Raw genomic sequence first — 18554 nt, forward strand, 5'->3', positions numbered from 1 at the left:
AATTTCTAAAGCTTCTTTTCCACATGTCAAATGGCTTCAGATGTTGTACACGTTGCCATGCAACCAGTACAGTTTACAAATAAAAAGCTGAGCTCATCTATGTTATTAATTCATGTAAAGAAGACATCTCTTTTTTAATTTTTTTCCAAGAGGTTTGTTTGTCTTGAACAGGAGTCAAAAATACAAAATCTTCAGATCTTGATGCCAGCAATTTCTCATCCCATGGTATGAAATGGACCCTTAGGTCAGTTGAGCAAGTACATATCCACTGATCAGACAGTGATGTGATACAAACAATCCTTCTGCACAGTACTGCTATGTTAAAGAAGGACTCATAAAAGTCCTGGTAAATCTGTTAACATTCAAAACCACTTCTTTTGGCAAGTTAATAAGTATTTATGTCCATAAGTGTTTTCATATATCACATGTTCAGATAATATACTTATCATCATAAGTCAAAGCACCAGTGCAACATACAGCACACTTAATGGGAATGATTATACTACACAGAACGAAGGATTACAGGTAAATTCATCTTCACTGTTACACCTTCCAACATCAGAAAATCTGACCTTTTCTCTAAATACTGCAAACCAATACTTGGCTCTCATGCTCTTTGTGTTCAATGGGAACATTTATGCATGAAAGCAATTTATTCCTGATCTTGGATAAAAAGATTCAATTTCAAACTATCGTGGTAAACCTATAACTATTGACCCATGAACCTTGTAGCTCACCTGAGCTTTTGGATATTTGCAACATATAATTTCTTGGCTCAAAATATGGAGATACTGCTTCCTTTGCCTTGACTCAAGCTCAGATGAACCCTAGTAAAGTGAGCTAAATAGCCAATGCCTGAGAAACAGCGAGTATATATATATACATTCTACAATTGGAAAATAAATATTATGAATACAAAAAGAGGCTTTGCTTAGGTTTTTTGCTTAGAAATAAACGCATAAACAAATAAATGGAAACGTCTAAATTGTGAAAAAAACCATACTAAAATGAGAAATCTTAATCTATATAGTGGCGGGTTTGGATTTGCTGGTGACTATCTTTCACAAATACAAATATGTATTGAGTGTTTAGTATCCATGGCACTATAGATACCAAGAGTTGTTGCCCATATTAGGAAGTCTTTAACAGAGTTTAAATCACATCTCTTTCAGGTAGTTGGCTGGCACGAGTCCCTCATTGCCATTGAGCTCACCACGCCACCAGTTGTCGTCAACCTTCTCCAAAATATTCAGAACATCCCCTTTCTGGAAGCTGAGTTCCTCAGCATCGCTCGGTGCGAAGTTGTATGCAGCACGACACTTGCACTGGAAATGTAATAGATATGTTTACAGCCTTTCAAAATCATCTTTTACTGTTGTGGGAAGCCTATGCTGTTTCTCAAAGAGAAGAGGTTTCTTAGAGAAGACCCCATAAAAGTCCTGTAAACTGTGGTAACATTCTAAACAATTTCTTTCTTCTAAACAATTTCAAGTACTGTAAAATACGGTTATAATGAACTCAAAGGGACACTGACTTTTAATAGTTTGTTATAACTGTAGTTCGTTATAGGCATATATATACAGCCAAAAAGAGTTTGTTATACCTGCCAGTTCATTATAAGTGTGTTCGTTATTAATGTAGTTTACTGTATATATATTTATATATTCCACATGGTCAGATAACAGTTGCCCTGCCATCTTTGCATGCTTACATTTGTAAATAAAAGTTGTGATTTCTGTGAAAAAAAGGCACTAGTCCTAAATATATCTATCCCTTAATGATGTATGCATAATGTCACCCTTTTAGCCATAGTGATTGCCGAAAATATTTGTCAGCATTGGGGGTCCTGTGCATCATGTCTAAAAGATCAAACAAGGGCCACAACTCTGTAAATAATAACTTTTCTGATTATGGTTTTTTAACTTGATCAACTTAATGACGTACAGTAAACTATCTTTATAACAGTATAACAAACATGCTTATAATGAACTGATGGATATAACATACAGTTTTTTGGTCCTGGGCATTTGCTGAAAATGTGCTGCACATATATATATGCTTATAATGAACTACGGTTATAAAGAACTAAAATCATAGTTTTAACCAGTGATAGACACTAACATTTTTAGTCCACTTGTCCTTATAATGATAACATCAAGCAAACCCTTAAAAATGGCAAATTTCTACTCGTCCTTATGATACCTTAACTATTTGACTAATGCCAATTTCTACTGCTGGTTATAACTGTAGTTTACTGTACTTGTCCCCACTGAAATCAGACAAACATCTTCATGGTTCAGAGTTACCCAGATTCAAATACTACAACAGGATTCCCTATAACCTTTAACGCTGCATAATAACATAACAATGTCTTGACACTGCTTTGAACATTATTTCAGAATATCATACTATTCATAGTGTTTGTAGCACTCTCAATGTTATACGGCAGGATTGTCAAGAAGCAGTAGAATACCACGAAACAGAGCAGCATGCAGTATTTGTAACACTCTTTGCTTTTTTTTTATTTGTTTGTTGTTTAATGCCGCACTCAGCAATATTCCAGCTATATGACGGCAGTCTGTAAATAATCGAGTCTGGACCAGACAATCCAGTGACTGACTTCATGAGCATCCTGATAGTCGACTCTTACGGCAAGCATAAGCGCCTTTTACGGCAAGCATGAGTTTCTGAAAACCTACTCTCGTAAAACAGCAGGATTGTCAGGAAGCGGTAGAATACATCCATTGCATTATTTGTACTCACCACTATTCCCCCTCCTCCTGACGACATGTCACATAGCAGGATCTTTGGTTGGGTATCAAGTCTGGAAACAGACTTATCTCGATGGTGTGCAACAAGTTTATTAATGGAATTAAACTTCATGTTCCACAGATGGTATTTTCCTGATGACTGGTCCTGTAGTATCTTAAAATGTTGAACGCCATTTCCATATCTGAAAATAATTAAACAAAAATATTTTTAGAGTAAGAGTGGTGGGGAATAAAACTTGGATGTACTGCTTGACAAGCCAATGCTTTAACTACTAGGCAACCCCACCGCCTGAGGTATAATTATGACAGACAAGGACTATTACAGGTTTGAATCTCAGAATGAATACCACAGCACCTGGATCCCTTCTACAGCTACAAAGTGACACAACCCTGCAGATTGAATTGACATCCCCATGCCTCCTATCACATCTGAAATAGCCTACTTTGTTTGTTTGTTGTTTAACGCCACACTCAGCAATATTCCAGCTAAATGACAGCGGTCTGTAAATAATCAAGTCTAAACCAGACAAACAGTCATTGTCATCATGAGTATCGATCTACGGAATTGGGATACAATGACATGCATCAACCAAGTCAAAGAGCCTGACCACCAGATTCCATTAGTCGCCTCTTATGACAAGCATGGTTGGCTGAAGATCAATTCTAACCTGGGATCTCCATGGTAGGAAACACACTACTTAACTCGAACCTTGATAACAATATAACCACCGTGATATATTGCAACTTATTGTAATTGAAACTTACTTGACAGAAAGTGAGTGTCCATTGTCATCCGATTCACTTTTGCGGACAACAAAAGCTCCATCAGGTTGCGAACCGCCTGATAACAGCATCTCCTCTGCTGTTGAACGTGGAATCTTGCCCTTGTACCACCTGAAATAACAGTCAATAAAGTCAACACAGTTCAAAGGATATGAACCATACACATTTACTACTTCAGAGTTTTGTGGAAATGTTTGGACTCACTGTGGCTCGTCAAAGTGTACATAGTTCGAAGGAATGTAGCCCTGATGCCCCTCGTACTCAGCCTTGTACCACTGGGGATCGTCAGTGTTGAGAATCTGAAACACATGTATAAGGTTGATCAGCAGTGTTCATAATGAAGGGGATCCTAGGGTCCCCTTGAGGTCTTCTCCTTTTGTATTTGAATCCAGGGACCCCATAAATCATTAAATTTTAACACTGATTAAAAAGTGGAAAACAATATATGATTCATTTACACCTAACAGACTTAAGCATGTTGAAGAAAACCTTGACTGTGTAAAAAGAGATAAACTATGGTACTATTTCCAATGTAATGGCCTTGGTGGGAAAATGTTATCAGCAATGGAAGCCATTTTCTCTTCTGTTACATTATGTGTTAAACACACTTCCTCATGTACAGATTTATTTGAATGTCCAAATGGTGTACGCCAAGCTTGCATACTTAGCCCTTTGTTATTTTCTCTATTTATAGGGGAACTATCAAACGTTATACATAAACATAGTAAACATGGCACATTAGTATTCCGGATATTTATGAAAGTTTGTTACTGTAATTCGCTGATGATGTCATTCCTGTATAGAGGGAGTTTACACATCCAGCTTATTATACTTGGGATTTTTCAGAAACATAGAGGTTATCACACAAGTGTGTTTGGGGGTGGTAAATATCTTGTATTAGGATTAAACATTGGATTTAGCGAGCCTTGGTCGCGCTACATTTATCATTTGAAACCTCAAGCTGCATGTTCGGTACACAGTATGTTTATCATATGTTTATGTCATAATTTAATAAGACTGGATTGGTTGAACCAAATGTATATTTTAAAATATTTGATACACAGGTATTACAAATACTCTCTTAGTCTTATATAGTTCAGAAGAAGTATGGGGGTAAGTTATTAGAATGAGTTCATCTTTGGTCAAAAAAAAGTTTTTAAAAAGGTGAAAATTACCTCTGCCTGCTTTACGTCATTGCGAAGTCAGTGTTATTAAGTATTGGTTAAAACTAACCAGAATACACGAAGGGCTTATTCCCCAAATGGTATATATATATAACATATTGATGTATTTCAACAACAGTGGTCATAATACTTGGGAAGCATCTGTTTATAACATTTTATTTTCCATGGTTTGGGATTTGTAGTCAAATCAGTCAGTTGGGGACAACATAGCTTTTATTAAGGTATCTAAAACGTTGCTTGTAAATAAATTTCGTGAAAATTGGATGTCATAATTCTACAATCACACAGGTCTGCTATGTGATGTATAACAATATAAAACATAGTTTGAACCTGAAAGATATTTGAGTACTTACGACAACAAACACATTCTCATAATAGATAATAGAGTGAAAATTTTATCTATCATGGAATACCAAGATCGAAAACCTGCCTGCGAATGAAGTATTTTGTCCTTCAGTTCTGCCAAAGCAGAAAGTCTGTTCCTCATCACTCTTCATGTTGATATGCCCCTGTAATTGTCTGGAAATTTCTTATTCGCTTCTTTTGTACCAGAGTTGTAGAAGGTGAAAAAGAAACCGCATAAAACAGCCTGATGTATATTTTAAAATTTCCATTAAAATTTCATCTGCACCAGCATTGCTTTTAAATAGGTGATTTCAGGTTAACAGAAACAATTTATTTAAAAGTGTCATCACTATTGATCTGATCATCATTGATATTTAACTGTCCGACTTGAACATTTCATTAAAATATGTAAACCACATATTCTGACTGATAACGAAGTGTTAGAATGAGAGTCACTGTTAATATATCCAAATTGTTGTTTGTTTTAACATCTGCTTTTTTTTCTTGATAAGCGTGTTTAATCTGCCTACAAATACTCATATATTTATTTATTTATTTCCACACAAACTGACAAAAACAGAGTAAGAACTTAACACTAACCTGGCTAGTACAAATTCCTGTGGGCTTGTACAAATTTACAAATTTACCCATTGTTTTAACATTACAATGGCATTCTATCTTTAAGCCAGGCTAGTAAAGCTTTTGAGTTTAGTTCTAACCATGTAAAAGTACCTATTTTAAACATAAATCAAATTGTTTTTCTGAAAATGTCTCTGCGACTTCAGTATTTAGTTCACTTACGGGTTATATCTGTATATGTAGGTTTTTTCATACAGATGACTGCTTTTAAAACAACCTTGACAAATGATTCGAGAACCAAGGTGTATTAGTAATTATTAATTTATTATGGACAGCTGAATGTCGTTTTCAGTGGCTTTTCTTGATGTGTAATGAATGCTTCTTACTCTCTGGACCCAAGAGAGCGCAAATATACTGATATCACCAATGTGAATGACAACATGTCTCAAACATATATCTGGAGCCCTAAGGCAAATATAACAAGCATCAAATACTCATATCCCCTGCCAATATTACATGTCCGGTTGTGTGCAATGCATTAGCTCCTGTGAACTATGTTCACTGGACCATCTTGTAAATGGCGTAATTGTAGCACTAAAAAAGTTATTACTGGTGTTGTTTTGCCCTCTGCAGTTTATGATAGAATATGTAACTGTATTAGTAATGTGTTGTGTTATTACTTAAAGAATAATCAGAGAAGTAAGGGAGTTCTTACTTTACTTTGAGATCATTGAGTGCAAGGGTAATCATGAGGGTACTGAGAAGTACAGCCGCAATCATCTGATGATCTGAGTAGTAGACTGGAGTCTGGAATGCTACAGCACAGACATGATCAATAAACAACAAGTCCAGTGTAGCTCCAAGACAGTGAGTTGGAGAGTGAATGAGTTGAGTCATTTTCCGCACATTAAAGAAATCTTCAAGTATCAGCTTTTCACTCAGATCACAGTTGAAATCCCCAGTACCTAGGGCATGTTCACATTCATGCTGCTTGGAGAGATCCTGAAATTACAACCAAATCCATGACACTTTTGGAGGAACATACACACAAGCAATGCAGAACTTGCCAACAAGAAAGGAAATGTATTCAATACTGCGAGATGACATTACATCACATAGCTGGACACTGTGAGGAAGCAGGCTGGTTCGGGTGCCACTGTTCATGTAACCGCTACCCACTGTGAGGAAAAAGGCTGGTTCAGGTGCCACTGTTCATGTTACCAGTACCCACTGTGAGGAAGCAGGCTGGTTCGGGTGTCCCTGTTGATGTTACCACTAACCACTGTGATGAAGTAGGCTGGTTCAGGTATCCCTGTTCATGTTACCAGTACCCACTGTGAGGAAGTAGGCTGGTTCGGGTGCCACTGTTCATGTTACTACTACCCACTGTGAGGAAGTAGGCTGGTTCTGGTACCCCTGTTCATGTTTCCAGCATGCACTGCGATGAAGTTGGCTGGTTCGGGCGACACGATTCATGTTATTGGTATCCTGGTTCGGGTGCCACTGTTCATGTTACCGCTACCCACTGTGAGGAAGCAGGCTGGTTCGGGTGCCCCTGTTCATGTTACCACTATCCACTGTGAGGAAGTAGGCTGGTTCGGGTGCCCCTGTTCATGTTACCGCTACCCACTGTGAGGAAGTAGGCTGGTTTGGGTGCCACTGTTCATGTTACCACAACCCACTGCGAGGAAGTAGGCTGGTTCGGGTGCCCCTGTTCATGTTACCACTATCCACTGTGAGGAAGTAGGCTGGTTCGGGTGCCCCTGTTCATGTTACTGGTACCCACTGTGAGGAAGTAGGCTGGTTCGGGTGCCCCTGTTCATGTTACCACTATCCACTGTGAGGAAGTAGGCTGGTTCGGGTGCCCCTGTTCATGTTACCACTATCCACTGTGAGGAAGTAGGCTGGTTCAGGTGCCCCTGTTCATGTTAACACCACCCACTGTGAGGAAGTAGGCTGGTTCGGGTGCCCCTGTTGATGTTACCGCTAACCACTGTGATGAAGTAGGCTGGTTCGGGTGCCACTGTTCATGTTAACACCACCCACTGTGAGGAAGTAGGCTGGTTCGGGTGCCACTGTTCATGTTACCACTACCCACTTTGAGGAAGTAGGCTGGTTCGGGGTGCCACTGTTCATGTTACCACTACCCACTGTGAGGAAGTAGGCTGGTTCGGGTGCCCCTCTTGATGTTACCGCTAACCACTGTGATGAAGTAGGCTGGTTCGGGTGCCACTGTTCATGTTAACACCACCCACTGTGAGGAAGTAGGCTGGTTCGGGTGCCCCTGTTCATGTTACCACTACCCACTTTGAGGAAGTAGGCTGGTTCGGGTGCCACTGTTGATGGTGCCAGTACCCACTGTGAGGAAGTAGGCTGGTTCGGGTGCCGCTGTTCATGTTACGACTATCCACTGTGAGGAAGTAGGCTTATTTTTGTGCCACTGTTCATGTTTCCACTATCCACTATCCACTGTGAGGAAGTAGGCTGGTTCGGGTGCCACTGTTCATGTTACCACTACCCACTTTGAGGAAGCAGGCTGGTTTGGGTGCCCCTGTTCATGTTACCACTGTTGATATATCGTCTGCTAAGCTAGTCCCACTGCGCATGTCGGAAGTGGGGCTGCTGGGAAAATCTCGTGTTGTGAGAATGTGAGTGAGCATGTGCCGGCCAGCGTGACAGGTTGTTTTTGTGTGAATGGTGTAAAGCTAAGTAAGAATAAAAGAAGCAAGTGTCTACAGCGGTTGGTTTTGGTTATTGGACTGGCATTAACAATGGTAGCAGAGCGTGGTTGCTGAAAGGATTGATAATTCCCAGACGTAAATATCACTTCTTCTCACTTCATGATAGAACGGAAAATTTATCACCGTTCGCAATTTGTTTACAAGTGTCAGATATTATCTTAAATTCCAGACCTCTAGTTTATCACAACTGTGAATGAGAGAAACATTTGTGAGTGTATTTCAACAAACAAGTAATTTTTGTGATTGATGCGGCGAGATAAAAGCGTGTTTGGGAGATCGAAAACTGGACAATTTTGGAGTGTTGACATTTTAAATATTGTTTACGAGTGCGTTCGGCGTTGAATAGAAGATAGAATGGCAGCGAAACTAAATCCCCCCGAATTCTGCAAAGGGAAAAGTTATGAGAGATACAGACAGGAGCTACTTGCTTGGCGTGAAATTACTGAAGTTAAGAAAATGAAACAAGGAATAGTATTAGCTTTATCACTCCCAGAAAATGAACGTGGTATAGGAGAGAAAGTATTTGATAACATTCCTCTTGAAGATTTGAAGAATGAAAATGGTTTTGAAACTCTGATAGATTTCTTTGCCTCCCAGCTTGGAAAAGATGATCTTGTTGATAGTATTGAAAAATTTGAAGATTTTGAAGATTTTTCTAGGGAAGTGGGGCAATCTATCAATGAATATATCTCCAAATTTGATAAAAAATATAACAAGATATTAAAGAAAAGCATGAGTTTACCACAGGAAATCTTAGCATTCAAGCTCCTCAAACGTGCTGAAATAACCAAAGAAGAAAAAATGTTAGTGATGACAGGTATGGACTACACAAACAAAGCCACATTATATCAACAGGCCAAATTATCTTTGAAGAAATTTCTTGGACAAGTCTTGTGATGGAGGAAATGGTATGCAGTCAATTAAAGTTGAATCCTCAAACATCATTAATCATGACAATGAGGAAGCTTTTGCCAATCAGTATACGAGTTCTGTCAGAGGTCGGAGTCGAAGTTATATGTATGGCAGAGCCCGTGGCTTTCGGGGCAGAAGACAAGGCTGGAGAGGACTGAGACAGCCAGAGCGTAACATAAATCCAGTTGGCACCAATGGAAAAACTTTGACATGTTTGGCCTGTGGGTCTTTCAGGCATTTAATTGCACACTGTCCTCACAGTTGGGAAAATATGTCCAAAGTTCACTATGTTGAAGGTGGAAGTGGAAATGAAGAAACTGTTGAACAGGTCATTTTGTTTACAGGGAACATTAAAGATAACATGGCGCAGTTAGGCAATGATGCAAGATGTTGTGCGGTATTGGACAGTGCATGTTCAAGTACAGTATGTGGCAGAATGTGGTTGGATGGGTATATGGAGTCGCTGGACAAGAAGGATAGTGTGAGTGAGTGAGTTGGGTTTAACGCCGCTTTTAACATTATTCCAGTTATATCATGGCGTGTCAGCTTAATGTGGGAGGAAAGCCCGAAGTGATGCAGGTCTCAGACGGTTACCACTTTGGTGAAACCCACGAGCATGGGTATGGTGCTGACAAACCTAGAAACATAATTGGGGCGAACCGGGATTCGAACCCACAATCATAGGTTTCTGGCGTGTCCAGGGGACACAAGAAGGATAGAGATACAGTTACAAGATGTGAAGGTGTGAAAATGTTTAAGTTCGGTGGAGGTGAAAAACTCAAGTCACAAGGTAGCTATGAATTACCAGCATTTATGGCAGGAAAGAATGTGAGAATTCGAACTGATGTGGTGGATTCAGATATACCGCTTTTACTTTCCTTAAGGTCAATGAAGGAAGCATGTGTCAAATTAGATTTGGAACATGACTCAGCAGAAATCCTTGGGGAAAAAGTTAGTTTAAATTACACATCATCAGGACATTACTGCATTCCCATAGACAAGCATGAAAAAATGCCTGTTGAAGAATTTGTTAATGCTGTATTGTTACACAAGATGGAAGATGATGAGCGTTACAAGGTAATTCTCAAGTTACATAGACAGTTCGCCCACCCACCGGAGAGGAAACTTGTTGCTCTTATGAAAGATGCAGGAGTGTGGCGAAATGAATTCCAGGACACAATCAGCAAAATTTACGGAAATTGTCAGATGTGCAAAGCTTATACAAGAACACCTGCCAGACCTGCTGTAGCCCTGCCAATGGCATCACAGTTCAATGAAACAGTTGCGATGGATTTGAAGAAGTGGAGAAGTAGGTGGATTCTTCATTTGGTTGACATGTGGTCAAGACTTACCATTTCTGTGTTTATTCAAAGGAAAACCCCTAGTGAAGTAATTGACAAAATTATGACTCATTGGATCGGTGCAGGTTTTGGTGTCATGCAAGCTATATTAACAGATAATGGGGGTGAATTCAGTGCTGACGAGATGAGAGAGGTAGGCAGTATACTTAATGTCAAGGTTCACACCACTGCTGCCGAGAGTCGATTCCAGAATGGTCTGTGTGAGAGGATACATTCTGTTGTTGACATGATGCTCACAAAGATGGAAGAACAGTGTCCTAAAACTCCACTGAATGTTCTCTTGTGTTGGGCAAATATGGCCAGAAATGCACTACAAATGTGGCATGGGTATAGTAGTTATCAGCTTGTGTCTGGAAAAAATCCAAACTTGCCGAATATCATGACTGATGGTGTTCCTGCCCTGGATGGTGTGACGAGAAGTGAGGCATTTGCACAGCATTTGAATGCTTTGCATCTTGCCCGCAAGGCTTTCGTGGAGTCTGAGGCAAGTGAGCGGATACGTAGAGCTTTGCGATCCAAAATTAGAGCATCAGAGGAAATCTACAATAATGGAGAACAAGTTTATTACAAACGAGAAGGCAGTGAGAAATGGTTAGGTCCAGGCAAGGTGGTTTTCCAGGACGGTAAGGTTATCTTTGTGCGCCATGGTGGTGTATTTGTAAGAGTCTCCCCAAATAGACTGATTAAGGCAGGACATGAAATTGGTGAACAAAAGTGTGAAGCGGCTAATCTTCGAGGACAAGAATTTGAAAATGACAATTTGAAAAATCTACCTTTTGAAATGCTTGAGTGTGACAATCATATGACTGTTTCTTCAGATCGTCAGACAGCCAACACAGATGGTGAAAGTGTTGATACTATCAGTCTATGTAAAAATGATCAGATAATGTTCAGGGAGACAAGCTCAGATGATTGGGTGATTGCCACAGTAATAAGTAGAGCAGGGAAAGTTTCAGGTCAAAATAGGAACTGGTTTAATGTGCAAGTAGAGGGAGGAGAAAAACAATGAGTGTAAATCTGGAACGTGTTGATAGCTGGAAGCGTGTGACCCCAGAGGAAGTGAATATTGTTTCAATTCCAAAGTCAAGACATAATGAAGAAAGCTGTGTTAAAGCAAAACTAGAAGAACTCAACAAGTTGAAAGAGTTTCATACATATGAAGAAGTTCAGGACTGTGGGCAGAATAGAATTTCAACCAGATGGGTAATATGTCAGAAAGGAGAAAAAGTCAAGGCCAGACTCATAGCCAGAGGTTTTGAGGAAGATGTGGAAATAGAGAGAGATTCTCCAACAATAGGAAAGAGTGCATTGAAAGTGTTTTTAGCTTTGGCAGCTTATCACAAATGGACTGTAAAAACCACTGACATTAAGTCTGCATTTCTACAAGGCAAGTTATTGGATAGATATGTGTTCATCATTCCACCTCAGGAAGCTGAAATGGAAAAGAATGGAATCATATGGAAGTTGAAGCATTGTTTATATGGTTTGAATGATGCAGCCAGGCAATTCTACAAAAGTGTCCGAGATGAATTATTGCAACTGAGGTGTGTGCAATCTACACTTGACCCTGCTTTGTTTTATATGCAAGACCATGGTCGTCTTATCGGCATGATTGCTAGTCATGTTGATGACTTTTTACATTGTGGACAGATGTATTTTGAGGCTAATGTGATTATGAAGCTTCAGGTGCGATTCTTAGCAGGAAAAATAGAAACAGGACAGTTTAGATATGTGGGTTTTCAAATCACACAAGATCCTGTTGGAATCATGGTAGATCAACAAGAGTATTTGGACGACTTTGAGATAGGAAACATTTCATTACAAAGGAAGACACAGAAACATGGACCTCTCAATCCTCATGAGCATACCAAGCTCAGAAGTCTTGTTGGAAAGCTCAACTGGCTTGTACAAGGTTCTAGGCCTGACCTTGCGTTCGAAATGATTGAACTCAGCACAAAGTTTAAGAGTGGAATTGTGGATGATCTATTGAGGGCTGTAAAAGTGATTCGGAAATTGAAAGACTCTGAAGCAAAGATTTACTTTCCATACATTGGAAATTTTCTGAGTTGGAAACTTGTGGTTTTCACAGATGCATCACATGCCAATTTATGTGATGGTATGAGTAGTGTTGGAGCACATGTGATTTTCCTTGTTGGGGAGAATAATTGCTGCTGTCCTTTGGCATGGCATGCTGGCAAGATAAAAAGAGTAGTAAGATCTACAATAGCTGCAGAGACACTGAGTTTGCAGGAAGGACTTGAAGATGCGTTCTATTTAAGAAAACTCATTGAAGAAATGACAGGCATGACAGGCATGTTTAACATTCATGCGTTTGTTGATAACAGAAGTGTGGTGGAGACTGTACATTCAACCAGTCTTGTTGATGACAAGCGTTTGAGACTGGATATTGCTGCAATTCAGCAGTCTCTACAAAACAAGGAAGTGACCTCTGTCAAGTGGATTCCTGGTCATCAACAACTTGCTAACGCAATGACAAAAAGAGGAGCGTCTGGGGTTCAGCTTTTGAGTGTGTTGCAAACTGGACGTCTTCAAATTGATGGATGGTGACTTTGTGATGGTTTAAAAGATGCATGTGAGTGATAGTATGGGGCAGAATAATCCCCAAAGCAGGAGGGAAGTCTATCCCTGAGATTGCTTTTCACATGCCTGTGTACATTGTATTATTTTAAATATAAGTTAAAAAGTCCTAAAATATTTTTGAAAACATTAATTTCTTTACAGATTTTTATGAACAATGTTTGACACTGACTTCTCTGCTGGCAAGTAATGAAGAAGAAAAAAAAAATAGAAAAAGAAAATGTATTGAATGTTGATATATCGTCTGCTAAGCTAGTCCCACTGCGCATGTCGGAAGTGGGGCTGCTGGGAAAATCTCGTGTTGTGAAAATGTGAGTGAGCATGTGCCGGCCGGCGTGACAGGTTGTTTTTGTGTGAATGGTGTAAAGCTAAGGAAGAATAAAAGAAGCAAGTGTCTACAGCGGTTGGTTTTGGTTATTGGACTGGCATTAACAACCACTACCCACAGTGAGGAAGTAGGCTGGTTCGGGTGCCACTGTTCATGTTACCGCTACCCACTGTGAGGAAGCAGGCTGGTTTGGGTGCCCCTGTTCATGTTACCCCTGTTCATGTTACCAGTACCCACTGTGAGGAAGTAGGCTGGTTCGGGTGCCACTGTTCATGTTACTGGTACCCACTGTGAGGAAGTAGGCTGGTTCGGGTGCCACTGTTCATGTTACCACTACCCACTGTGAGGAAGTAGGCTGGTTCGGGTGCCACTGTTCATGTTACCACTACCCACTGTGAGGAAGTAGGCTGGTTCGGGTGCCAATGTTGATGTTACCACTACCCACTGTGAGGAAGTAGGCTGGTTCGGGTGCCACTGTTCATGTTACCACTACCCACTGTGAGGAAGTAGGCTGGTTCGGGTGCCACTGTTCATGTTACCACTACCCACTGTGAGGAAGTAGGCTGGTTCGGGTGCCCCTGTTCATGTTACCGCTAACCACTGTGAGGAAGCAGGCTGGTTCGGGTGCCAATGTTGATGTTACCACTATCCACTGTGAGGAAGTAGGCTGGTTCGGGTGCCCCTGTTCATGTTACCGCTAACCACTGTGAGGAAGCAGGCTGGTTCGGGTGCCAATGTTGATGTTACCACTATCCACTGTGAGGAAGTAGGCTGGTTCGGGTGCCACTGTTCATGTTAACACCACCCACTGTGAGGAAGTAGGCTGGTTCGGATGCCACTGTTCATGTTACCACTATCCACTGTGAGGAAGTAGGCTGGTTTGGGTGCCCCTGTTCATGTTACCACTACCCACTGTGAGGAAGTAGGCTGGTTCGGGTGCCACTGTTCATGTTACCACTACCCACTGTGAGGAAGTAGGCTGGTTCGGGTGCCACTGTTCATGTTACCGCTCCCCACTGTGAGGAAGTTGGCTGGTTCGGGTGTCCCTGTTCATGTTACCACTATCCACTGTGAGGAAGTAGGCTGGTTCGGTTGCCATTTTCGGTTGTATTTTCAAAATAATTCACCATATATCTTGACCAAGTTCCTTTGTCAAGTGGTATACATCTCAATTAGGTAATTATGGTAACAGTTCTCATACAACACTGCGTAGATGTTTTTGTAGAATATGTAAGCGGTTTCCGAGTTATGCTCTTGCTAAGGAAACATGGTGAAGAAATATTGTACGGTTTTCAAGATCTGCTCCGGAAACGTGGACTTTTTCAGTCTAAGTCAAAGTCGTTGCCATGGAAACTCGAAAAATTAAAAAAATTAAATCCCAAACTATCAAAAGGTTGGAAGGCTGCTGGTCACTACTCGAGTTACATCCAGCTGACACATCTGCTTGACCAAGCGGGAATCAGATGTCACCGTCCTTCTGTCGGGCCAATACTGACTCAACATCACGGCCAACAACATCCGCATTGTGGCCCAACAGCATCTGCATTGACAACGTCAACAGTGGTAACAAGTTGTCTTCTCAGACGAATCAAGGTTCAACCTTCCTCATGCCTATAGCTGCATCAGAATGTGGAAACGATGCGTTACTGCCGTGTCTTAAAGGCGACCGGTGGGGAGGAGGAAACATCATGTTGTGGGGAGGCTTCAGTTATCATCACAGGACCCCTCTACACGTGTTCCATCAGCATGTGACTACTGTCATGTGTAGGGATGATGTTCTTCATAATTACATCAGACCTCTTTTCTTGGGTCAACCTCAACCTCCAGGTCATTCAGCAGGACAAAGCTCATCCCCATACAGCACGGGTCCCAATGGACTTCCTCAGAGTGATAATATTCCTGTGATGCCCTCACTGTCTTTGTCACAGGACCTGGCGCCAATTGAGCATGTCTGGGATGAGATTGGGAGACATCTTTAGGATGCAAGGCAGCCACATAAACTTCAGGAACTTGAAGACCTTTTCGGTGCGGGAATGAAATGGGATTCCTCAAGCCTTCTTCCAAAGACTTGTCGACTCAATGTAACAGTGATGGGCGGCCTGCATCACAGCTAACAGAGGCCACAAGCTATTGATGGACACAACTTATCCTTGTCATTTTTTCTGATTTGGCGGGGTTCCCTGTTTTCGGGGACATTTTTCAATACACGGATGGTTGTCATCAAACAATCAACGCCCATTTGTTGTCAAATTTTTCTTTCTCTGTTATCAATTGTTAATATTATCTTCATATCTTTTATGCTCTTATGATTATCTGTATTTTATGTACAACTTATGTTTCTTTTGTGGTTGAGTACATATGTATAAAACATTGCCTAATCGCCTGTACAGATTCAAGTAAAAACATATGGGAACACCTCTCCCCCAACCTAACAAAACAAAAAATAGTGCAATTCAACTTCTCTTCAGGATATTGTTAACAGCAAATATAAACCAGAGCCTGTTCCACAATATGCAATCTTAGCACTGACAACTTCGTAACTCCCATACTTTAACATTGATTTACAAATGTCTGAGGCCTAAGATCACTTTGTAGTATGGGGCCCCTGCTTGGAGTTGGACTAGAGGGCTTGTGTTAATTTCAGTTCCTGTGATATAACATGATATAAGCTCATGTCAGTAATACTCTGATTTTAACATAACCTATTGTTTCATTTGACAGTACTTACATGACATAGAGTCATTTAAATACTTCAAGATAATCATGTTAATGATAGCTGCAGACAAAATTTGTGGTAAAATTATCAAAATTCTGTGGATCAAATTACAACATCCTGCAGTAACAACATAACCATTTCCCCCTCAAAAATATATACAAACTCATTTTTGTTCTTTAAAATTTTAATCACATTTATAGTTAGATGTAACCATAGTTTATGTAGACCAGCGTTAGAAAAAGCACTAGTCCTGTAGTCCTTGCCAAACTGCCCAATGGTAAAGGTATCATAAGGACTAGTTGAAATTTGCCCTTTTTAAGGGTTTTGCTAAATCGCATCATTATAAGGACTAGTGGACGAAAACTGTTAGTTTCTAGCCCTGTAGACGTAATACCACAAGAACGATTAAAAGTGAGAATTACAAGTTTCAAATTTTGTTTTATTGTAGGATCCATATTTTGTATGTTTGAAAACCTTAAAAATAATGAAAAAAATTAGTGTAAAGATAAAAAGGCAAATTCCATGATTTTTCTACAATTCTGCAGCAAGTTTTTCTGCCAATATTTCCATAACTGTGGAATCACAGAATTTGTTTGGGACCATAATGAGAAGAAAACTAATTTATAATGCTGTGTCAGCGTGAACCTAAATAAGTTATCTTTTCTCCCATACTTGGTACTGAACAGCTTCCAAACTTACAAGCAATATCCACTCATCCACACACTTTCATTGTATGCATAAGCAAGATAAGACACATTTCCTACTGCTGACACAATGAAACTGACACACACACTCTCCACTTCCTTTTATCATGTTCATTAAGTATAGTTTGTTCACTTTCGTTCATTTATTTCATACATCAGGGACTTAATAAGACCCGCTCAAAGGCCAATATTTGACCACAAGCCTACTGCAATAGTCATTAAAAATTCCTACAATAGAATTAAACAAATTCCAATTAATAATTCTATATATAGATCTATTTAAAGTAACAACTAATTTTATGGCTTTGTAGAGATTATTTTATGGCTTTGTAGCGATTTCCTGTAATATCGCTGATAACAGGACCAAAAACATCCCAATTTTGAACAAAATAACTATTTTTTTCCCGAATTTTTCTACCAGGAGCATTTAGTTTGAAATCCTAGATAAATCTCTGTTCAATCTACAAATGTTTCTAATGAAGGTAAAGGGTGTGCTTGTATTAAGAACCAAAGCAGTCTGCCACCTGTCAGAAGCTAGTAAGCTCAGAAAAAATTAGTCCATAAAACAACACTAAAATCGACTGAAAATGATAATAACGGCCATGTTTGGGCAAGTAGTGTTAAAGGGTTTGGGCACACAATGCCTAAGTAAATAGTCACTTTCATTACTGTGATTCTACAGAACCCAATACACAATCATTTTCTCAAAACTTTTGTTGGTTCTATCAAGATTTCATCGATTATTGACATTTGACAGATAGCTGGTTATAGGCAGCCGGCATGCAAGCTATTCTATAACACTCACTGTACACTATTGTCACTAAACTTAAGCAACATCTCCCTCCTGAAATATGCCGTATATGATTTTTAGAGTCCGAATATGGGATGTAGTCCAGTGAAGCTATGATTCATACTTCAATTGACGTATCATACCACGATATGTATTGTAATAGCTGACAGTTCACATCCATGATCCAGGAAGGAGGAAGTGAATTACATGAACCAAGTCTGTCAACTAGAACAAATATGTCAACTTAAAAGTTCATACACATGGGTTACTACTTGTCACCATGGTTGTGTGTACAATATTGTTTAAATACCTTCAACGTGGCTTCCTTTGGAAACGAAAGTTCGTCGGGTTGAGTTGCTTTGAACTCGTAGGCTGCAGACGCCTCCATCTTGTTTGTTGTGACAAGAGTTGCGTACCCTAGATTCCCAACAGAAAAGTAACGTCACAAAGATAATACAAACTGAAATACGACTTACAGTTTCTTCTTTCAAATTTTACGTAAACAAATAAAGTATTGGCACACTAGTTAGGTTTTCATAAATTGTTGCAGTTTGGGAAAGTCCAAGGTACACATTTGACTGTGTTTTGTCTTCGAATAAAAGATGGCGAAAGGTTCTCTTGCGGTTGCGTATTATAACAGAAGAACTAGTTAAGAAGCAGACGGGCACCTGTTTCTAAAAATAGCAAAGTTGCCGGGTTGGTAAATTTCCCATAATGCACCAGACACGTGTTTTGGTTGACA

At 39.9% G+C, this 18554-nt stretch overlaps 1 protein-coding gene across 2 annotated transcripts; it reads right to left on the minus strand.

Annotated features, from left to right (window-relative positions):
- Positions 1-704: 704 nt before the first annotated feature.
- LOC139468054 (sex muscle abnormal protein 5-like) lies at positions 705-18416 on the minus strand. 2 transcript variants are annotated; one of them, XM_071249754.1, is made up of 6 exons: positions 18334-18405; positions 18123-18229; positions 3759-3853; positions 3537-3665; positions 2764-2953; positions 705-1325 (listed from the first exon to the last, which is right to left on the minus strand). In XM_071249754.1, exons 2-6 carry the CDS (start codon positions 18198-18200, stop codon positions 1158-1160), a joined length of 660 nt encoding a protein of 219 aa, XP_071105855.1. In that variant the 5' UTR covers positions 18201-18229; positions 18334-18405; the 3' UTR covers positions 705-1157. The 2 variants fall into 2 exon arrangements, with proteins under 2 accessions (XP_071105855.1, XP_071105854.1); XM_071249753.1 differs by having other exon boundaries at positions 18123-18416.
- Between the last annotated feature and the right edge of the window lie 138 nt (positions 18417-18554).

This window comes from Haliotis cracherodii, unplaced genomic scaffold (genome assembly GCF_022045235.1).
Source record: "Haliotis cracherodii isolate W230 unplaced genomic scaffold, xgHalCrac1.p SCAF_2, whole genome shotgun sequence".
Classification (NCBI taxonomy): Eukaryota; Metazoa; Mollusca; class Gastropoda; order Lepetellida; family Haliotidae; genus Haliotis; species Haliotis cracherodii.

Bases quoted from the DNA above. Each gene is read 5' to 3' on its own strand.
- LOC139468054 (XM_071249753.1), bottom strand. From the start codon at position 18,200: ATGGAGGCGTCTGCAGCCTACGAGTTCAAAGCAACTCAACCCGACGAA. The intron at 2,954-3,536 runs GTAAGTTTCAAT...AATTATTTTCAG, and splicing joins GGACACTCACTTTCTGTCAA to ATATGGAAATGGCGTTCAAC. The intron at 1,326-2,763 runs GTGAGTACAAAT...TTACATTTCCAG, and splicing joins CAGGAGGAGGGGGAATAGTG to TGCAAGTGTCGTGCTGCATA.